The 22,726-nt window shown below is 42.4% G+C and overlaps 1 protein-coding gene across 2 annotated transcripts; it reads left to right on the top strand.

Annotated features, from left to right (window-relative positions):
- Nucleotides 1-224: 224 nt before the first annotated feature.
- On the top strand, nucleotides 225-22,686 carry MFN1 (mitofusin 1). 2 transcript variants are annotated; one of them, XM_071566305.1, is made up of 18 exons: nucleotides 225-314; nucleotides 759-881; nucleotides 2,007-2,142; nucleotides 3,378-3,540; nucleotides 4,167-4,291; nucleotides 5,767-5,875; nucleotides 8,253-8,360; nucleotides 9,011-9,164; nucleotides 9,294-9,361; nucleotides 13,768-13,889; nucleotides 15,325-15,451; nucleotides 15,710-15,814; nucleotides 16,647-16,749; nucleotides 17,691-17,920; nucleotides 18,411-18,566; nucleotides 19,055-19,251; nucleotides 20,474-20,608; nucleotides 21,251-22,686. In XM_071566305.1, the coding sequence occupies exons 2-18, from the start codon at nucleotides 767-769 to the stop codon at nucleotides 21,318-21,320; spliced, it is 2,223 nt and encodes a 740-aa protein (XP_071422406.1). In that variant the 5' UTR covers nucleotides 225-314; nucleotides 759-766; the 3' UTR covers nucleotides 21,321-22,686. The 2 variants fall into 2 exon arrangements, with proteins under 2 accessions (XP_071422406.1, XP_071422407.1); XM_071566306.1 differs by having other exon boundaries at nucleotides 225-353.
- Nucleotides 22,687-22,726: the final 40 nt, after the last annotated feature.

The following is a 22,726-nucleotide window of genomic DNA, read 5'->3' as shown; positions in this document are numbered from 1 at the left end:
GGGTATCCCGCTGTTTATCCCTTGGGTGGTTATCCCGCTGTTTATCCCTTGGGTGGTTATCCCGCTGTTTATCCCTTGCGTGGTTATCCCGGCGCTTCCCGACCTCTGCCCGGCTCCATTTCGCGACCCGCCCGCGCTCAAGATGGCGGCCTCCACCCTCAGCCCGCAGTAAAGATGGCGGAGCCTCGGGCGGGTCGCGAGCGGGTCAGAGAGGAGGAAGCGGAAGTGACGCCCGCCCGTCCCAGCGGCGGCGGCGGGTACCGCCGGGCCAGTGGGGCCCGTAAGGGAGCGGGGTCAGCGAGAGACCGGAGCCTGTAAGGGACTGGGGTCAGCGGGCTCCGTGGGGCAGCGAGGTCAGCGGCACCGTGAGGGATCGGGGCCAGCCTGGCTTCGTGAGAGGCTGGGGCTCCGTGAGGGACGCGGCCCAGCCCTCGCTGACCGGGGCACCCGCGGGTGGTGGCGGGGCTGGAGCCGCGTGTGACGAGGGGAAGGTCTCGTGTTTGCAGGACGGGTCTCACCGGGGTCGTTCGAGCTGTGCCCGAGCTTCGCCAGCCTCTCGCGGGGCGTGCGGTGAGGGCAGGAGGTGGGAACAAACAGCACACACTGGGCTTCCTGCCCTTCGTCTGGGTTTGGGAGATTTGGGGTTGGTTTAGTTTGGTTTGGTTGGTTTTGTGGGTTTTTTTTAATGGCGGTGTGAGCAGTGTATGACTTCTCGTTAGTACCGAGTGTTGGTCACTCCCCCGCACCTTTCCCTGCAGCAGGAGCAATGGCAGAAGCCTCCGTGTCCCCGCTGAAGCACTTTGTGCTGGCCAAAAAGACCATCACTGCCATCTTCGACCGGCTGCTGGACTATGTCACTGAGGGGGCAGCGTTTGTGGAAGGTGAGCTTTCCCCTTAATCACGAGAGCCTTGTCATTTGCTGTGTGTTTTACAGCAGCACCACATACATTGTGTTACCTGTTCCCGTGTTGTTTGTATAAATATGTGCCTTCAGAAATAGCCACGTTTTTCATGTGGCACTGTTGAGTTTTTTGCAGTGTGGGCTGGCAGGAATGCCTGGCATGGTTACATCCATGAAAAGCTGATTAAGTCACTCTGGCTGGCAGCCTGGCCTCCTTTCCATGAGGGTGAAAGCTTAACCACTCTGGCCTTACAGTCCTGTTGTGGTTTCTTTTGCATAGAGAAAAGGACAAACAGGTTCTCCCATTATTCAGTAGGAAAGTAGATCAACATGATGTCATGCTGGGAGCCGGTGGTCACACCCTCAGGTGTGAGGTGTATGTTTGGCCACATGGAGGTTGTTCCTCGTCACCCCAGAGAGCTCTGCTGGGAGAAGACAGCCCAGTTTGGCTGGTGTATCCATGAGGACTCCTGGCTTTCCTTTCTGAAGGAAGCAGGTGTCCCAAAGAGCTGGGCAGGTGAGGACAGCAGGCTGTGTTCACAGGGTTACTGCATCAACAGATTAGTGATTGATACGAAGGGAACTTCTGGCCAGGTGGGGCTTGGTCTCTTCTCCCAGGCACTCAGAATAGGACAAGGGGGCACAGGCTCAAGCTCTGCCAGGGGAAATTTAAGTTGGAGATCAGAAAAAAATTCTGTCCAAAGACAGTAATCAGGCATTGGAATGGGCTGCCCAGAGAGGGGGTGGATTCCCCATCCCTGGAGGTTTCTAAACTGAGATTGGCCGTGGCACTGAGTGCCATGATCTGGTAAAGGGACTGGAGTTGGACCAAGGGTTGGACTTGATGATCTTGGTCTTTTCCAACCCAATCCATTCTATGATTCTATATAGTGATTTATGTCATGATTTCACAAATGCTTGTGGTGGAACTTTCAATTTACAAGGGCTGATGCCACTTTCTGTAGTGGGGTTTTGCTTGGTTTGTTTTACCACTATAATTAAAATTTACACAGATCTTTATTGGCATGTGAAGTGTTGATTGCCTGTACCATGGAGCAGGTACTCTATATGTGATTGCTTTTCTGTTTTTCTTTTCTGTGTGTAGCCACATACAGGAACCCAGAGCTCGAGCATGTAGCAACAGAAGATGAACTAGCAAAAATACAAGCATATAAAAACAAGTTGGCAGTCATTGGTGAGGTGCTTTCACGGAGACACATGAAAGTGGCATTTTTTGGCAGGTAATGAACTGAGTTACCAGAATTTTATCTGATTTTTTTGCCTTTCTCTTGTAAGGTTTAGTGTTTGTATTTCTAATTTAAATGGATTAGAATTAGTGCTTCATTATAAAATTACTCTTTGAAGTTTAACATATAAAACCATGTTCACTGTATTGATGTTGGATATTTCTTTGATGCCTTCTTGTTTCCTGACTGTATTGATTACCTATGTGATTTTCTTTGATAAACATTGGAAAATAGTTATCCTGTCTAGATCCTTTATTTGGCTTGGGAAGGCCTGAGCTTGTGGTCTTCTTCTCCAGAATGGCTGGGGTTTTTTTAAAGTGGTGGTTTTGTTTGTTTACTTTTTTCCCAGACTATTTCCCTTGGTAAGTTTTGTTTGTGTTTGATCACAAGTACTGAAGAGTTGAACTTCCAGGTGTTCATGTTTTTGTTTATAAGCAACTGAAGAGAAATAGACAGAGACTGTTGCCTTGTTGGTGTTATCATTAGTGTGATAGATCTGTGTGATGATTTCAGGGATAACAGTATCGGGGGTCTGTTACTCCACTTTGCTTCAGGGAGATGGATTTTTCTGGGTTTACACTGAAGCGTGTGGTTACATATTTTTATGAAGTAGGAATCCTCATGGTTTAATTCTAAAAACCCCATAAGTGTAGTGGAAAACGTGTATACAATGGTGGTCTTGCCTTCATTTTGCTAAAAATTGTTCAGTTATTTAAAGAAAAACTTAAAACTTCTGGAATAAACAAAATTAATTTTATCTCAGCCTGGATATTTCACAGAGTTAAGAGCATTTACAAGCTGTGGTGTGTGATAAAAGTCACTTTTGCAAAGGCGAGAAATTCAGAGCGGGAGGAAGAGAATTCAGCTCTCCCTCAGACATTCTGAATGTTGTACAGGGAGCACTGAACTTTTTCTAGAAGAAGCAGCTCAAAAATTACTTACAGTCTCTTCATGCTGTTGTGTAATAGTTAAACCTCAGATATTTATGGGTGAGGGGTAGAGGGTGAATGTGAAGTTGGACTTTGCTGAGAACCAGAAGTTCTTGCAGAATGTGGAGTCGATGGCCACAGTCCCTGCTCTCCCTGGGCAGCTGTGCTGGCCTGGAGCTCTGTAACAGCTGGTGCTGTGTGGGGATGGTACACCTGAGTGGGAACACATTCAGTTCAGGACAAAGGTGTGTTTATGCTGCTGTGCTCCCCTGAAACTGTTTTTATTTCCTATCCCTCTAGAACAAGCAGTGGAAAAAGTTCAGTGATTAATGCAATGCTGTGGGATAAGGTACTTCCCAGTGGGATTGGCCACACAACAAACTGCTTCCTCAGCGTGGAAGGGACTGATGGAGATAAGGCTTATCTTATGACAGAAGGATCAGATGAAAAGAAGAGTGTCAAGGTACATTTCTTCAATGATTTCATGCTCATTTTCGTAGGATTTTTTTCTCAAAGGGTCTGTCTCTTAACAATGATTTCAAGTCTAACAAAAGTAGAAGTCTAACTTGTTCTGCATTTTAAAGTTGTTAATTAGGAGGGAAGAATAAACAAAGTAAAATGGACTACTGTTTCAGAGAAATGGCTAACATGTCTCATTGTAGCGTAGCACATGTTGGACGATTTATTTTGGTGGGACTAAGAGTAAGTTCTGTTACTTGTTAAGGATTTGGAAGAGCTCCTCAGTCTGACTTGCAGTGCTTACCTTACTGAGCTGCTCACATTGGTATGTTAGACCCCTGAGGCAGATTCATGATTATTCTCAGTGTCACACACTCCAGCCCTGCAGAGAATTTACCACTTTGTGTCTCCAAAGAAACTCTTGTCTGAGTTTCAAGGCACTTGTTCTTTAGATGCTGGGAAGTTGAAGAGCTTAAAAAAGAAAAATGGCAACTATTCACCAGAACAAAGTGTGAACTCTGGTACCCTTTTCAGGGGAGATCCTGTCCAGCTTTGCTGGAAAACTGAGTCAGACTGTTTATAGACTTGTCACGCATATTCATATTTGTCTTCTCTTTATGCTCTTTACAGACTGTCAATCAGCTTGCTCATGCCCTTCACATGGATAAGGATTTGAAGGCTGGCTGTCTCGTCCATGTCTTTTGGCCCAAGTCAAAGTGTGCACTGCTGAGAGATGATTTGGTTTTAGTGGACAGGTTTGTTTCCTGTTTCAGCAAATGATTTCTTAAAGAAATTACTCATTATAATGTTTAGAAAAGAGTCTGGTTTAGGTTCAAAATTATTGAAAGACTTTTTTTTTTGAAAGTACAGAGTTTGTTCTTTTGTATACACTGCTGCCTGTCATCACCCCCTTGATTTTGGCCTTGTAGCAGTTGAAACAGTCAAGTGTCTTGTGACTGAGCTGAATAAGGGACCAGCTTTTGGCTGAAGATGCTTTACCTTCACAACAACCAGTATGAAAGTGTGACTGGGGTTGCTGCAGCAACAACCTTTTGCCCATTTCTTTAAGTGCTTCAGACTGATCATGTGAATTCTAAAGCAATCTGGAATTCATTTTTAAAAGCTTCTGATAAGAGTTGCAAAGTAATGGGTGACCTCAAAATGTGGTTGTGACTCTGCCAGCTGCGTGTGGCCTGTGTGGGGCTGGCATTTCCTGCACTTGGTGTGTTTAAAGAATTCTGAAAGCTGTTGCTTTGTCTATGTCAAATGCCCTTATTTCTGGCTACTGAGGTACAACCTGACAATAGTTTTTAAATTTTTGGGTGATCTGTACCTAATGTGTGAATTAATATAGACTGAGGTCAGTCTATAGACTCAGGTCTAAGTGAATCAGGTCTTAGACTCAGGTCTAAGTGAATTTTTAGGTATAATTTCTTTATGTGCAACAAAGTGACACCCAGAGTGCATTCTGTTAAGCTGCAGTGCTTTTGTTTCTATCTCTAATCTTGTACCAATGAAATCACCCCGAGTTTCTCGTTATTTTCTTGGGTACATGATTTGATCTGCACAGTCTCAGTTGCTAAAGGTGAAATGTAAAGGGAGAAGAAAAGAGCCCAAAGTCTGACAGAGCAATACTTGGAGGGAGTAGATAATCTCTTTACTGTAAATTGAGAAAATTTGAAACAGCAATAATTTAAGTGTTGCAAACATGACTTAATGCTTGAATTTCACTTCTATTCTTTTTAATCTGACAGCACTATACTTTTTAACTTCATTTTAGTTTCTTATTAAATCTATGCACAGCTTGCATAGCATATAATTTTAAAGTAGGGCTTCATTAATGGAAGAAATATTTTATGAACAACTGTCTCTTCTGATTAAACTCTAAATGTTAGGATACAGGGAGGGGAACCATTCTGTGAGGCTGTCTGGGTTTCTGATGGACTGCCTGTCACTTTCCCTGGCAATTCTGCTCTGCATACCTATGAAACAGAAATGACATTTTGGAATGAGTAGATGGGCTAATAAGCAAATGATTGATAAAATGCTAGAGGGTAATTAGCTCTTGCTGTGTTTACTTAGAGCTTGGTGTAGGCAGCAGCCTCAAGGTAAAAAGCTTCCTATCTTCTTACAAGGCCTTTAGGCAATCCCACTGTATTTTTATCAGTTTGTAAATATCAAATACTCCTTTGCTGTGTAAATAAGACTTTGTGTTTTTTGTTCTTGACAGCCCTGGCACAGATGTAACCACAGAACTGGACAGCTGGATTGACAAGTTCTGCTTAGATGCTGATGTGTTTGTCTTGGTTGCCAATTCAGAATCAACTCTCATGAACACGGTATGATGTGCAATTATTTTATGCTACTTCTTCATTTAAATATTCAGCAGTTCCATAACCAGAATAGCTGAGACCTTTATGTAGGTGAATCACTGCACTTGGATCTTGTGAGTAGGATTTGGGGTGGAAGGCAAGAAACAATGTATGTCCCTCACCAGGGAGAGGAGAATCAAGCCTCTTACCACTTTTGCATGCTGACCCTTGAGGATCACAATTGTCCTTTTACTTTAAGCTGCTTTTTAGCTAAATGGATGTCACAGTGCTTGTCCTGCTTTGTAATTTGTCAGTATTTGTCACATGAAGGACACTTGTATTATCCAGAAGTTCAGTGCAATGCACAAAGTAGGTGAAGGAAGTTGCATTTCTGTCTTGTTCCTCATGTGTTCCTGTCTCCAGAGAGTGTGAATTCCCTTTATTTTTAATACAATAGAGAACTGAATGTACTAAGAGAGTATTTCTTTACATTCTTACAAATAAGAATAATTTGGTAGAAATCATAAACTCATGAGTTTAAAAACATGACAGTCCTCAGCTGAATCCACAAAAGTCTCAAATACAAGGGAAAAGGAAAATTCTGACAACATCCAAGGCAAAGAGAGGATTTGGCATAACTGTGGCTTTACATTTCCCATATCTCACAAGTGACACTTTTTGGCTTTTAGTATGGACAAAATCTAGAAGTTGTTCACATTGTGACCATACCATAATTGTTGGGGTTTTTAATTAATGGCAGAAGAAGGGAAAAAGATGTGTTTCAGATGTGTCTCCTTGCCTTGTAGAAATATGGAAACAACAGGGACTTAAGTGCCATATTTCAGTTTGGTGTGATGAAATAACAGAGAAAAGGCCAAATTTGTTCTGTTTCACTTGTTTGCTCAGAAAAATGAACCACTAAAAACAATCTGACTGAAATAATAAATATGCAGGAAAGACAAAAAGCCTCTAAGCCTACAGGAAAATGCTGTTAATTTTGTATTTATCTGCTCCTAAACACCCAGACACAAAAGTGCTCCTCTGCTTTCTAATGTGATTTTTGGCCAGTCTTTGTTCCTGTCAGGCATGGCCAAAAGCTGCTGAGTAGAGGTAGGGTAGTCTGGCAATTAAAGTCATGCTGGGTTTTTTGGTTGCCCTGCCTATAAATCCTCTCTTGATGTTGAGCACCTTGTGTTTATTAGAATCTGGAAATCACCAGTGTACAGGATGTCTATCAGAAGGAAAGGAAGTAGATTTTATTTGTGATTGAGGTTTGGGCTCAGTAAACAGCTCTCTTGCTCTTTTTCTCAGCATGGTGGGCACAAATGAATTGCCTTTAGCAAATAAAAACTACTGTAAAGCATTTGTACTTTGCTTTGCATTGTGGCAAATGGTAGTTTCTTCATCTACACCAGTTTATGCTGCAGGTAAAGCACGTGACAATGATGTTCTCATCCTCCTTGGGCATTATTTTTGCTTCTTACCATAACAGGTTTGAGAACAGTTGGTGATATTCTGTCGTACTACTACAGATCGTAGAATCATAGAATGGTTGGGTTGGAAAAGACCTCCGAGATCATCAAGTCCAACCCTTGGTCCAACTCCAGTCCCTTTACCAGATCATGGCACTCAGTGCCATGTCCAATCTCAGTTTAAAAACCTCCAGGGATGGGGAATCCACCCCCTCTCTGGGCAGCCCATTCCAATGCCTGATTACTCTCTCTGGAAAGAATTTTTTTCTCATCTCCAACTTCAATTTCCCTGGCAGAGCTTGAGCCTGTGCCCCCTTGTCCTATTGCTGAGTGCCTGGGAGAAGAGACCAAACCCCACCTGGCTAGAACTTCCCTTCAGGTAGTTCTAGACAGTGATGAGGTCACCTCTGAGCCTCCTCTTCTCCAGGCTAAACACCCCCAGCTCCCTTTTTTGTGAAAATGTGATTGTTCTAATATTTCATCACAAATTCTTCTCAGATAACGATCTAATTTCTGCAGCAGGGATCTTGTTTGCACATGTTTACTCCTGGCTGATGGAGACTAATGGATCTCCAGTGCTGTGTCCAGGTCATGTGGTGTTGTCCTGCTGCCTGAAAAAGCTTCTGGCAGCACAGAGACCTTTTCTATTTCAGCTGTGCTCAGTGGGGATTTGCTCCATCACAACTTACCCATTATGACTGTGAAAACAGCAGTGATGGGTGGTAGGTACAGGCAAGGGATCAGTTTTAAGACATTTGATGACTTGAACTATCAAAAGCCTTTTTGTGTTGGATATCTGTGTATTTTAATGCTGATGAATTCTTTTTAATAAACTCTTAAAAAGCTGTATTAACTTTAGAACCTGTTACAGAAGAATGTGTGACTTGGGTTTGGGTGTCTGAGGAGTTTTCTGTTTGTGCTTTAATTCTTAGGAGAAGCACTTTTTCCATAAAGTGAACGAAAGACTTTCGAAGCCAAACATCTTCATCTTGAATAACAGATGGGATGCCTCTGCTTCAGAACCAGAATACATGGAAGATGTGAGTGAATTGGTAACTCTTATTTGCGTTAATGGTTAATTCATACATATTAATATGAAAACACCAGCTTTGTCTTATTAATAAAAGGATAAGTTATATAGTCAGAAAATGGGAATAACTTATTTGTTGTTCCACACAAAAAGCAATCTACAATTCAAATGATGATATGCAGGCAGCTAATACAATGGGAAACTTCTTTAGAACATTTTTCCTCAACAGTTAAGCTTGTTTTTTAATCTTCTTTGTGTTTTTATTTGTGTAGTGGTAGTTGCAGCCTGAGGGTACATTTTATATATCTGTGCCTGTGCAGAGTAGCTGGTAAAGTGCAGTGTTAGATGGGAACAGTCAGGAGTGCTCTGCAGATCTTCCCAACAGCAGCCAGTTTGCAGTGGGATTTATTTCTCTCTGTCTGGGGAATGAAGTGTTTACCCCAGTAACTGGCTGAGATCTGTGACTTACACAAATACAGTTGTAGCAGGAAATATTGTTGCATTCAGGTCTGTTTAAATGAGTAGGAACAGCTGCTGCCTCAGTAGGATTTGCAAACATGTCTAAGGGGAGGTTCAGCATCTGTTCCTGACTCTCATGCTCTAATTTGTTGACAGCTCCATTTTTGCCTTTTCCTCATGAGCTTTTTCCCTTTTCCTCAGGTGCGCAGGCAGCACATGGAGCGCTGTCTGACTTTCCTGGTTGATGAGCTCAAAGTTATTGATCCCGTAGAAGCAAGGAATCGCATCTTTTTTGTTTCAGCAAAAGAAGTTCTGAGTGCCAGGAGACAGAAGGCTCAAGGAATGCCAGAGGGTGGTGTGTAGGAACTCCTGCTTTTCCTCAAATACAGAAAAATACCATAAAACTTGATAAACAAAAGTATTTAAGCTGCAGTCCCTGCTGTGAGGTATTGCTGTCTCCCTTATGGTCCGTTATGTTTTACAGGTGGAGCACTTGCTGAAGGATTTCAAACAAGATTCCAGGAATTTCAGCATTTTGAGCAGATATTTGAGGTATTTATGATGAGCTTTTTAGACTGCTCGGGGTTTATTGCAAAGGTACCTTTTGCTTATGCTTAGCTTAATTTTACTGAGCATTACACACATTAGCAAGTGAAGGAGTGTAAGGTATTTACACCATCTGCTGCTTTGCCTTTTCTGTGGGTTCTGTTCATCTCTTCTCACCTTTACTAGTTGTTGGAAAGGAGTATGTTTCAGTGAGGGAAGGGACCAAAATTCTTAGGTTTTGGTTGAGATTTCAATAGCAATATAGTCTATATAAAAAGAGACAATGCTCTTGAGGTGTGTACCCATTACAGCTGTGTACTGGTGAATGTTGCAGTAAGGAATTTAGTTTAACCAGTGTAAATTTGAATCAATCACCATTATGTACCTCTTAGCTCTGTTACTCTGAGCATTAACACTGGGTTTGCATCCTTTGTGCTGTACAGAATCCACCTGTCCAGCCATATTAATAGTTGGAGTTTACAGTTCCTGCAGGAGCAGGACTGGCTAGACAGTTGAGTGAGTTCTTTGTGATAGGATCCATTTGACTTGCTGAATTTAATAACTAATTATTGAAAGCCATTCTTGGAGATCTTTAGGAGGCATCTTGGGTGTGCCTCAATGGTTTTGTGTATGAGTATATTAAAAAAAATAAACTGTCTCTGAAAAGTACTTCTTGCATTACAGCAAACCTATTTGACCTCAGCAAAATGGAGTAATGTGTGTATATCAAAAAGGTTATAAAACAATAGCTTGATTCAGCCTTGCTTAAGCAAGAAAATGTCAGACTAAAGTTTAAATTTAATCCTTGTCCATGCTCTTACAACATATGACTGAATGGTTGAAATGATGGTTTCAGAGTACTGGCAGGGCCTGAGTCCACGAGGCATGACATTTCTTGTTTGTGTCCCTGGCTGTACTCAAACATGCATTTCTGTTTGTAATTTTTGTCCTTAGAATTACAGTAGGAAAGTTGGAGCCAACAAAGAAAAAGTGGAAATTGTGCTCCTAAATCAGTTGTTGTTCTTCATAATTTTTTGCCACGTGCTGTCAACCCCCCCCATTTTTTGACAAAAATCTCTTGTAATTACAGTTAAGCTTTCAACACGTAGAATTAAGATGAATTACTTATTAAATGATGTAGTGTGCGTGCTCAGCACATACATAAATCAGATGTCACAGGTTGGCCACCACAATGGGAAGCATCAACACAAGGTCGTAGCCATGACAAGTTTCTGTATGAGAGACTGGGACAAATAACAATTCTGTGACAACACTGTATGGCCTCAAAACAACCTTTTTTTCTTCTCTCATACTGTGTTTCATTTGCTGCACACCTGACTCCAGCAAGGAGAGTGGATTCTGGAGTGTTTTCCCTGCTTAGCTGTGTTTCATCTGAAATCACAATGAATGACTTTAAATAAGAGTGTGATCCCACCATTTAAAGAGACTGACAGCTGTGCTATATTAAGATTGCCAAAGCAATTTAAATTTTGACTGTTTGCTGTTGCAGCCTCTTTCACATTCAGGTTTTGTGGGCAGCTTCTTGAGTTACAGTGGCATCTTACGTGCTTTTAAAGCAAGGCTGATACTAAAATGGTTCACCAGGACTGAAATCTTCAGACCTAGTACTCAAATTACTGTAATTTGGGCTGATAAAGTAGCTGACAGCAGCTGCTTTGGTTACTGGATACTGCTGGTCATCAGTTATGTTTGTCAGCTCTAGGCTGTATATTAATGAGGAATATCATGCATCAGGTAGAACTTTTTGTGTTCAGTTGGGAACAAAGTCCTAACTGATGCCACGCTTTGTGCACTGCCAGGCCAAGTTCAGGTGCTGTACAGCCCAAACACTTCTGCCTAAAGCACTTTCCATTTACTCTGTTTCCTGACAGAGGAGCAGCAAGTCCCAAGACTCTTGGATTACACCAGTGTGTGAAAAGGAAGGAATGAGAGCACAGATGCTTCTGTCTGTCCTTGTCAGGCACTGACCCCTCCCCTGCCTCAGTCTGTCTGTCTTGCCTGTAGCGCCTTGTCCCTGTCCAGGTGCCCTGCTCAGACTTCCCAAACATCTCTCACACCTTTGCTCAGAGATGTGAGCTGGAAAAATCTCATCACCTCATTTATAAACCTGTCCACATGTGCCATGTTCCTCCTGGCTGTATCTGCTGGGTTTGCTTCTCCTGGATTCTCTCACCCTGCTTGTCTTCACTAAAATTGGACAGCTCCTTCCTCTTTTCCAAGAGGAACTGTTACTGCTCCAGTACTTCTACATTGCTGAGTTTAGTATCAGTACCCTGGTGGGAAAACATGTTCATTCCAGAACTGAGAGGAGCTCAGTGTGGCTGGAATCTTAAAAAAAACCCCAAAATCTAGAAACAACCCATTAGTGCTCGTTTGTTGTGATATGAGAAAAAATCTGACTGTTTTTGAAAGGTTTGTAACTACATTTATGCTACAGACTTTTGTGTGAGGGCAAAAATCATTCCAAAACACATGAAACATGTTTTTTGTGCAAAGCAGGGTGTGGTTAAACTTGCTAAAAGGAAAACTGGTACAGGCATTACTAAAAGCACTTGTAAGCAGTGGGGAAAATAATTTTAGAAAGTCATGTAGTAGCTTTAAAAATAATGCTACTATATGTCATCTGTATTGCAATAAGGGAAAAGAGGCAGTCTTAAAGAGTTGAATTCTTGGATCAGTTCTGAATTTTATGTTGTGGAGTAACAGAATTCTGTATCTTCTGAAATTTTACAATGAGTACATAGAAATAACCTTGGCAAACAAGAAAGAAGTGCCTGACACTGCACTGTGGGCAGCAATCCTTAGTGGATATCCTGCATGAAACCAATCTCAACGTGCCTCAACTTGTGGTGTTTCCCACGTTTCTTAGAAAAACTGATGACAGAAGTGGTGTGGGAGGCAGAGTGGAACACCCCTGTGAATTCACCCCTGGGAGTTTCTGGCAGTGTCAGAATGAGCCTCCCCAGCCCTGCTCAGAAATGGAATAATCTGTGCACTTAATGACTGTCCTTAATGACTGTCCTGCTGTCCTGGAAGTTGACTGGAAGGCAGCTGGTTTGGGTTACACTGTTGAAACACCTTTTATCTTTGTTTCAGTAAATACTTATTTACAGACTAACAGCAAAAACGCTGCTGTCCCCCTTTTACCTTTCCCCATTGTTTAACTAACCTTTGTGTTTTTCCTAGTGCTCTAACTTGGATTTTCTGATTGTGTTGTGAGTGCCTGTCATCCTTTTATCTACCACATACTAATGTTGGGAAGACTCTTTGCTCTGAGCCCAGTCTAGCTCTTACAATGTGCTGATATTTATGAAACTCTGGCCTTTCATTGCTGATTTCTAGATCTGCTTCGTCGAGGAACAGGGAATATTTTACCCGTTTATTTTGTTTTGATTTATTATTTTTACATAGCTAAAATCTATTATTACAGTGTATGCAAAGGTCATTGACAAGTCTTTTAAAAGCAGCCCAAACCTGTTTGTGCTCTGAAAGGTGCATCCACAGGTGGAGGATGATTTAGGAATCCCATAGATCTGGATTAAGGGAGCTATCTGCGTGCTTTGTTCCCCTCAAACACAGATGGTGTTGCTACTTTTGGGTGACTTAGTGCAGGTTGAATTCTGACATTTAATTGGCTTCATAACTCAGGATGTGCAGTTGCTTGAAAAGAAATTAAAGTCTTAATTTATGACTTACTGCAACTGATCTGCTTTTGCCCAAATTTAACATTTGTAGATCTCTTCAGTCACTGTTCTGAATCACTGTTCAATATTCAAGATTGATTAAAATTCTGTCTTTAGAGCTTTCTCCACTCATTTAACACTTCAGTAATCTGCAAATAAGTTACTATTTTAAAGGCTACTTAACTTGTTTTTATCCTGTGAGAAAACCCTTGTTTTGTATTCCTAATTGTGTATTTTGTTCCTGGATGGTCAGTATTGACCTGAGCATGCCAAATTTCATTGACAGAACTGTTCCTTAAAACTAAGACAGACTGTGTATTGCAACAAAGAAAACGCAAGTCAGTCTGTACTGCCAGCATTCATGTTTGACATTTTTAATTCTGAAGAGGTAGTTTGGAAAATTTCCTGAAGAGATAGATTTATTATGTATTCATCAGTTTTCTTTTTTCTTTACCTTTTTAATTTATTTTAAAAGAATTAAAACCAATGCACATTACTGTGAATGAACATGAAGGCAGATTTGCTGCTAATAGACTCATTTGATATTTCAGTTCTGTTGTCTTTTAATTTCTCTATACTTTCTCCCTTTTTATTTCCCGTTGGTTTAAGTTCTTGGTAAAATTGGCAGCATGTGCTTTCTGACAGTGAAATTCCTGAATGTGTTGGCGTGGAATTGCAGTAATGTGTTGTGGCTTGGGCCCCTCGCAGGAGTGTATCTCGCAGTCAGCCGTGAAAACCAAGTTTGAGCAGCACACTATCAGAGCTAAACAGATTATAGATACTGTGAAAAACATTATGGACACCATAAACGTGGCAGCAGCAGAGAAAAGGTAGGTGGGCTGGAGGGCTGGCTGGCTTTGGTTTGTCCAGATCATCGGAGGAGCCATTTCTGTGCTGGTGATTTTCTTGGGCCATTTGTATCGACTTTAAAATTCACTTTTCTTGCTTGGTAAGGAACAGAAAATTTCTCTGGTGTGTCGGTCTGATCACTGTTCATTTGCTCAGTTTTGTCCTTGGTCTCTGACTTCTGTACAGGGATTATGGTTTACTTTGTTGATCTTTTTTACTGATTTACAATCTTTGGGTTTTCAAATCTTTCTTGAGGAATATGTGAAATTTTAAGTTTTTCCAGCATTTCAGAGGTGATGTTTGGGCCTGTTTAACCTAAGTTTTCTGTTAACAGTAACACTGAGAAAATAAATGGAAGGATGTGGACACTAATTTGTAAGTTATTAGAATATTGTAAGGGATGAGATGAGCCCAGGCTAACAGAGGCTTGGCCTCTGGCCCTTTCCAGATTGTATCCTTAAATACCTTTATTCTCTCTTTGCTCATGTAATCCTGTAGTGCTAATGATAGCAGCTCATCTGCTCTGTCTGATAGTTTTGTGTATCCTTGGAGGTTTGCATAGTGTGGGGTTTTTCCTCACTTTTGTGCTACCCCTTGTCTCTTAGACACAGTGAACTTGCTGTAATGTTTAACCTTTCCATCTCCTTTCTGCCTGTCAATAGTGTGTCTTTATGTTCCAACAGACTCCACTGTGCTGTCAGACACTCCTCCTCCTGAATATGTCAGCTTTTGCAAACTGTTTACACACTGACTTGTCTCACGTTGTCAGATCCCGTGAAAACGTGCTGTGAAATGTTTGAAAATACTCTGATATTCTGCTTATTTCTGCCAGTTGATTCACCAAATGTCTGTGGTCACCCCTCTTAGCCTGAATTGCTGTTTGTTGTTTCTGCTGGGCCTTCAAGATATGACTGCTTTATATTTTCGGGAATTTTTGCTTAAAAGATAGGTCAGGGAATTCTGAGGAGTGTTTGTGATGAGGTTGGTTTCTGCCACATCCCCTTTGCTTTGCAGGGTCATCAGGCCCATGTCACTCTTAAGGAGTACTTGAGTGCTGCAGTTTTATCAGATTTACCTTATTTTTTTTTAACCAGGATAGACAAAGTATTGAAGGCCTCTGATTTCCTTCACCGTTTGTAGTTGTTATTATGTACAGTGGTAACAATTCAGCTTGAAATGCTGGTTTTGTAAGCACATCAAAGCGCAGTAATTTAAGTTATGTTTAAATGCACCTGCCCGTGTGTAACACCCACACGGCAGCCCCTCTGGGTCAGTGTCTTGGTCACTCAGGGGCACTCTGGATTCTTTCTGGCTGCTCAGCAGCCATCAGCTGGGTGATCCATGCCTGGTGATGGGTTTGTTTCATTCCTGGAGAATTCCAGCTGGTGACAGTGCTTTCCTTTCTGCTACATTAAGAGTCCATTCCATGGAAGAGCGAGAAGATCAGAAGGACAGACTGGACTTTGTTAGAAACCAACTGAACATTTTGACAGAAGATACAAAGGAAAAAATCAAACGTGTTACTGAGGAAGTTGAAAATAAAGTAAGTAATGGCAGTGTGAAAAACCTCCCAGATCCAAGTGTTGCCTCTCCTGTCACATCAGGCAGCTCCTTTTGGAGCCCACCCATCTTACAAAGTGTGTTTGAAATGTCCAGTATGTTTCTTTTCCAATAGAAAAAAAAAGCAAAATGTCTGTCATGTAATTGAATCATTTCTTATGACAGTCCATGCAGTAGTCTGTTTTTACTCTGGCTGGAAAAGGTAGGAGAAACATTTCATTCATTTCCTGTGTTCTTCCAGGTCTCCTCTGCCATGACTGATGAGATTTGCCGACTTTCAGTTTTAGTTGATGAATTTTATTCAGATTTTCACCCTTCTCCTCAAGTACTGAAAATCTATAAGACAGTAAGTTTTCTTGTATGGTTTAAGTCAGGCTCTTTGGCTTTCCCTTAATTTTTACTTCTGTATTTTCCTAATTTATGTTCCATTTTATCTGACACTTTAAGCATTGTAAGATTTTTGCTTTCAGACGTATGCATATCTCTGCCCAAAACTGGAAAAGGTTAAAATATTTTCTGCTTTGTGTTCTTTGAAACAGCTTTTTAGTAGTGTGGCTCCTAATTTGTAGCCTTCACTTCTAGTACATAAAGACGTTGCATAAATAGTTTTCACTACTCCTAAAATCAAATAGATCCAGCAATAAAATGAGCTTTCAAATATGCAATACTTTTAATAAAAACTAGAGGGTTTTTTTTAAGTTCTATAAATTCCTCCTCAAACTTAGTGTTTTAAAGGCATGGGAACTCCTGTTTGCCTCTTATGCTCAGACTGATTGCTGTAGCTCCAGCCTGGCTGATCACCTGGGAACGCTGCGTTTTCAGGACAGTCTGTGGTGTCCCAGCTCAGCTGGTAGGATCAGTTTGTCTCTGCAGAGCAGTGAAATCAGCCCCATCAAATGACACAGTAAGGGCTTTGTAGGGCAGTAGATACTGGTTTGCTTCTCAGTGTCACAGGTTATTGAACGTACAGACTTTTCTGTGTGCCTTTTGATGATTGCAGTCCTAGGGAAGTCTTTCCTGCATCACTTCAGTTAGGTTTGCAGTGTGCAGTTGGAAAGCATGGTACTTCCATGGTAACAGTGCTGAGTGTGTAACATATCTTTGCTCTGTGTAATGTAACTGTAAATTAAATGAGTTAAATACAAATTGATGAGCATGTATTCCTTATAAAACTGCAGGAACTGAACAAACATGTAGAGGACGGTTTGGGAAAGAACTTGGCTGAGCGCTGCTCCAGTGAAGTCAATCAGTCAATGCACCAGTCCCAGCAGGAGATGATTGGTAAGAAGAGGGAGGAGGGATGTTAACACTTTTAATTTAAGGGAAAACAATCTAAGAAAACTTGGGTTTAACATCATTTTCTTTCTGATCATGATTTAACATGGATGCTATAAATGGTAAAGGAAAAACAACATAGATTAGGACTGTGTGTTCAGCTCAGTCCCATCTTTGATACTGACCAGTAACAGATGCTAGGGGAGAAGAATAATGAATGAGGGTAAATATAGTAATCCCTCCCAATTTTAGGGACATCTGAGCTGAGATACCACATCTGGACTAATGGCTTAAGCAAGTACTAATGCATCTGTCCCCTGCAACTTGTCTAGTCCTTTTATAAACCCATGTAAACTTTCTGCTTTCACAACATACACATGAAATATACTAATTGTTAGTAATGTTTCTGTAGTACAGTCCTCTCCCTGGGTCCCTCCAGATCCTGAATGCAAAGCAGATCATTTCACAAAGGATTTGTGCACTCCCTTTTCTTTCTTTTAAGTAGTAACTTCATCTCACATCCTTTGCTGCTGATCTGTTCCTGATAATAAAAGAACGAAATCACGAAATTACATTAATCCTTCTGTCCTGTTAATGCAATAATGTTGCCTTTTCTGCATGGTACCACAGAACTGCTGGATAAATCAATTCTTTCTTAGTCTATTCTTATCTTTTGACCATTAATAGAGGTCTCTCAGTTAATTTGCCCCTTTTTCTAGCAGTGCTAACTTGGTGAGTTTATCTTCATGACTGTTTTTTTATATCAGAGCAATAAATTGCCTGCTCTGTAAGGGGCAATCCTGCAGAAATGCCATCAATTTTATGAATAAATAAATAATGATCAGTTTAGATTCCTGAAGTTGACAAAGTTGGTCAGCAGTGCAAGGATGCTGCTTGTGAACATGCTCTACTTTTAAATCATCTTTACTATTTGTTTTTACTTCTAGAAAATCTGAAACCATTGTTGCCTTCTAGTGCTCAGAATCAGCTCCACTTGCTAATTCCATGCAGGAAGTTCGACCTTAGCTATGATCTAAACTGCCATAGCCTGTGTGCAGATTTTCAAGAGGATATCATGTTCCACTTTTCTTTGGGATGGACTTCACTTGTAAACCGTTTCTTGGGTCATAAACAAGCTCAGAAAGTACTTTTGGGACTAGCAGATCCAAACCTACAAGTGAGTGCTTTGGAGCTTAGGCTGCCATTGAGTGCCTTGTTTTACCTTGGTCAGAATATGTTGATTTTTACTCTTTCCCTGTGCTATTTACACACTTGCTGCTGCCTTCCCCTAGGCCCTTTGTGTGAAATACTTCAGTGAGGGGTGTTTTTATTGGATTATATTCAGGGTTAGAATGGAACTGAAAATCTCTCATAAACTTTCTGCAGCTCTTACACGAGTTTGTTCTCCTTTGGGGAGCCTGTTCCATTTGTAACTTTTGGATCCTCAGGCTAGAGCCAGCCCTACACAGAACCCTTCTTTGAACCTCATGTCCACTGGGCCAGGACATGTCAAAATCTCTACTGCTCCTCAGGAGTCTTGTTCAGGTTTCTGTGCTGAAGGGTTTTCTTCAAGTCGATCAAACCCTGAATATATGAAAATAAAACAAAATCCATCTGTGTAGTTCCTTAATGCTTTTTACTCAGGCTGCCCTGTTCCCATCTTCTAGATCCCTCGTCCTTTAGCCACCACCCCGTGCACCACCAGCCTTCCTGCCACAACTCCAGAGAACGCGCCCCAGGATGACTTTATGGTTCCTTTGGTATTGAGTTTAGCCTCGCTGACGTCACGGACCTCCATGAGCATCATCCTTGTTGGCGGAGTGGCAAGTAGCACTGGCAGCATTCCCTGTGCTGGAAGGGATGGCAGAGGCTCAGCTGGGCTGTCCTGGTTGGTTGGGGTGCAATATGGAGCCTGTCATGGCCTTGACGCTGGGCCAGATGTGCACATGCAGTGCCCTGGGTACCCACAGTCAGTTCATAGTGAGAAAATCAGTTTAATTAAAAAGCTGGGCATAATCTCTATGCCATAGGTCTGTGTGCAGTGTCTGAATTAAATGGTGATTTAATTGATCATTCAGTTTGGACTTAGAGGGAAGTTTGCTTCCTTCTTCATGCAAGAGTAGCAAGGCTTCTGTAACCTGCACATTCTCCATGCCAGTGGGGACCAGCTCATGTGACTGTAGCCATGTTGCTCTGCAGCAATATCATGGAAATAATGCACTTTCTTAAACTGCTCCAGTGAAAGGGCCACGGAATTGTATTTAATTCTTTAGGGCCATTTATTTAAGCTAATGAAGATTTTCCTTTTCAGATTTGGAAAACTGTAGGCTGGAAACTCATCTCGGTTTCCCTGAGCATGTACGGGCTGTTGTACCTGTACGAGAGGCTGTCCTGGACCACGCGGGCGAAGGAGAGAGCCTTCAAGCAGCAGTTTGTGAACTACGCCACCGAGAAGCTGCAGATGATCGTCAGCCTCACGAGCGCCAACTGCAGCCACCAAGTGCAGCAGTGAGTGTCACATGGGGTGTCCCCAGGGTGGGGCTGTGGGGACTGACTGGCTGTGCATGGTGTGCGAAGGCAGCTTTAGTGTCCCTGGGCATTTATTATGAGGGAGTTGGAAGAAAGTATAAAATTACCACCTGAAAAGGCCAGTACGTGCATTTATTTCTGTGTGTGCCTGTGCAAGCTGCTCTGAATATGGTGGCTCTCTTTGTCCAGCACCTTATGGTGGAGATGGGGGAGTTTGCTCTAGTGGAGGCTGAGTTGTTCTGTCCTTGCAGTCCCTGTAAGGGTGAGCAGAGCTTCTGCCCCAAGGGCTGGAATGGGCAAGTTCTGAGTAGCCAGTCCTGGCTCTTCTGCACTGCAGAAGAGGAACTTGACAGCATTTCTGAACTGTTTGATTTTTTTGTGTGTTCTCTTTCTCAAATACTTTCCCACCTGTCTCTGCAAAGTAATGTCTGGCTGATTGTCTCCCTTGGACTCTTTTGTTGAAACTATTTGTTTTGATTAAATTATTTCAGAAAATGAGGCCTGCTGATGAGACCTCTAACCCCCAGGGTTACACTTCTCCTGTGTAGCTCAGGGAATACTTTACTAGTACAAAGTTCAGCTTCAGCAGAGGAAAGAGACTCATCCCCGTGTCCAGCAGCCGTGTGTCTCTGTGAGGACATGGAAGAGCTGGACTCAAACCAGTGCTCCAGTGAGGTGAAGTAGTGAGGGGAGAAGGTGTCTCCTCTCCTGGGGCACAGCCTGGGTGCTGGCCCAGAGTGGTAACTGGGTTTGTTTTCTGTTTGTGTAAGGACGAGTCTTGGAACTGGGGCTGGGAGCATGTGGCTGAGGAGGCAAATAGGATGGGGTGCCACAGTGGGCAGGTCTGGGGCACTGGACACCCTGCACAGGGTGCTGAGTGTGGGGGCACAGGGCTGCTCCAGCACTTCTTACTGTAGCCAGAGCCCCTTCTCAAACTTGTACCTGTTGATGCTCTGTGAAAAATGGCCAGACATAATGTTGGCATAGACTGAGGTGCTTCGGGGATGTTTAAGGTTTCTTTTCCTAATTTAAAAAAATACACAGTTCTGCTTTCTGCTATTCTGTAATCCCTTAAGAGCTGGAGGCTTTGATTGTTGTGTTCTGCACACTCCAATGGCACATAATTTGGGGGGTCTTTACTTCTTAATTTGTTTTGGTATCACAGAATTCTTTACATCATAATTACTTGTTTTGCTTTTAGGGAAATGGCCACTACCTTTGCTCGGCTCTGTCAGCAAGTGGATATTACCCAGAAAAACCTGGAAAAAGAAATTGCTAGGCTTTCCAAAGAAATAGATCAGCTGGAGAGCATACAGAACAACTCCAAGCAGCTGAGGTAGGTCTGGGTGTGACTGGCCACATCTCTTAGCCCTGCTGCCTTCAGAGCAGTCACTGCCAGCTGAAGGAGGTTGGCTCAGGTCCAGAAGGGTGTGCAGATACCCTGAGAAGCTCTGGGTAAGTTAAACAAATGTTTGCTGCTGCCTTGGTGAATCAGTAAAGCCTCAAAAACACTCTCCAATCATCTTTACCCTTGTCTCCAGTGTAGGGGGCAGAAGACTCTAGAATTTTAATCTCCTGTAGGTAACTGAGGTTGGCACCTTCCCAAAGCTCTGTCCCCACAGCAGAGCAGGAGCAGCTGTGCTGTGTTGAGTCACTCCGTGCAGTACTGGTGTTCTAGTGCCAGTAGTCGGTGTTTGCAGAGGAGAAACTTCCAGCAGTTGGTGGTTCAGGGACTGGGAAGCCGCCTCAGCCATAGTTACTGCTCTTTCCCCCCTGCCCTGGCTTTGGGCTGCTGCCTCTTGGCCCTGAGCATCCACCACCAGGGTCTGCCAACCCCTACAAACCCCTGCTAAAGACCTGCATTTAGGTTTTGTTAGTGCTGTAGGTCTCAGCAGAATAGAAACAATGAAACACAGATGTTGATTCTGCTTTTGGGATGTTCCTGCACTGAAGCAAATCCCTTGCTTTTGTTTTGCAGAAACAAAGCCATTCACCTTGAGAATGAACTAGATCGCTTCACAAAACATTTCCTTCAAAAGAGTAAATAAAATGTCCTTGCAAACCCTCCCAGTGATCCTTTGTAGGGCAAAGTAGAAATTTTACAGGTGACACTTCTCCTCTGTGGAGCCACATGAAATGATTTATATTTTAAATGTTACTCTGATTACACTTATTATTGTAAAACTTGGACTCTGCTGGTGAACCAGACTGAAGAGCTGTGGTACTATGACATGTTACGTTTATTTTGCAGATTTTGGGTTAAAAATTATCTTTAAACACTAAATTTCTTTGGGCACTTGACAATAAAAACCCAAATCCTCACTGGTTTTCATTACTATGTAGCAGTGGCAATTCTCACTTCCTGGCATCCAGGAGCTTATGCAGGGAGAGCTGATCACAGTCATCACTGTCTCCTTTCAGCTGCTTAGGAATGAGCCAGGGATGATGGAGGGTGCTGTTTTTAACATGTGGGTGTGATTCTATTTAGTGAAGAGAAATACAAATTCTGACATGGGGAAAGGACTCCTGACTTGTTGGAAAGCAGGTACAAGTGTGTTGGGCAGCAGCTCCTGGAAGGATAGTGAAAGATGAGGGCAAACAGCACTAACAAAGTGCAGTGGGCTTGAGGCTCCTCTGGCCACATTTAGCCAAGAGGATGTTGGTTAAGTGAAAATGAACTTGTTGCAGTTGGTAAAGCAGTGAAATGGCCCTTTGTCTGTGAGGGCATGACTGGGAACACGTTCAGGTGAGCTACAGTGTCAGTGCTGAGCTCACAGCTGGGCCTGGGAGGGTTTGCTGAGATGGTCTGGACTGGGTTAGTGCAGGTGTCAGGACTGACCTGGAGCTCCGGCTGCTGCATGTCCTGACCTGTCCCTTGGTTCAGCTGTAGAACAGGTCTCTCTCTCCTCTAGATGTGCTCAAGTCCTTTTCCTTTGCTCACCTCCAGCAATGAAAAGCTGCTTCTATAAAAGGAACAGTTTCTGCTGTTGCCAGCTGCAATCATTCAACACCTACGTTTTTCTAACTAGACTTTTTAAAATTAACTTATTTTGAAAGCAAACCCTTCTCAGAGTATTTATATATTTTTATGGCAGTGTTAACATGACTAAATGAAATACTCAGCTCTAAGGTGTAGGAATTTGCTATTTTCCAGTAACTAAGGGCTATCTTCCCAGGAAATGGATGTGGGTGTAAGGTATAATGCTAGAGGAGTTAAGGGAAGACAGAGAACAGTTCCACCAGTGGTTGGGGTGTTTGTTTCCAACTGTGCCAGGGTCATCTCGGGGGTTTGAGGGTAACTGAACTCCAGCTGTAAGAGCCTGGCTGTGGGGTTGTGAGGGCAAGGCTGTGTATCAGTGCTCTGTTTCTGGAGCATTTTTATTGACATTGTATCAAAATAAAACTTTACCTGCATGTGTTCTACAGTTATTTATTGAAAAAAGTACTACCCCTG

Source organism: Pithys albifrons, chromosome 11, assembly GCF_047495875.1.
Source record: "Pithys albifrons albifrons isolate INPA30051 chromosome 11, PitAlb_v1, whole genome shotgun sequence".
Taxonomy (NCBI): Eukaryota; Metazoa; Chordata; class Aves; order Passeriformes; family Thamnophilidae; genus Pithys; species Pithys albifrons.
The sequence above is the reverse complement of the archived record's forward strand: the minus strand, read 5'-3'. Positions and strand labels throughout refer to the sequence as shown.

Coding starts and splice junctions, on each gene's coding strand:
- MFN1 (XM_071566305.1), top strand. CDS start 767: ATGGCAGAAGCCTCCGTGTCCCCGCTGAAGCACTTTGTGCTGGCCAAA. Junction 4,292..5,766: donor GATTTGGTTTTAGTGGACAG/GTTTGTTTCCTG, acceptor TGTTCTTGACAG/CCCTGGCACAGATGTAACCA. Junction 17,921..18,410: donor TAGCAGATCCAAACCTACAA/GTGAGTGCTTTG, acceptor CCCATCTTCTAG/ATCCCTCGTCCTTTAGCCAC.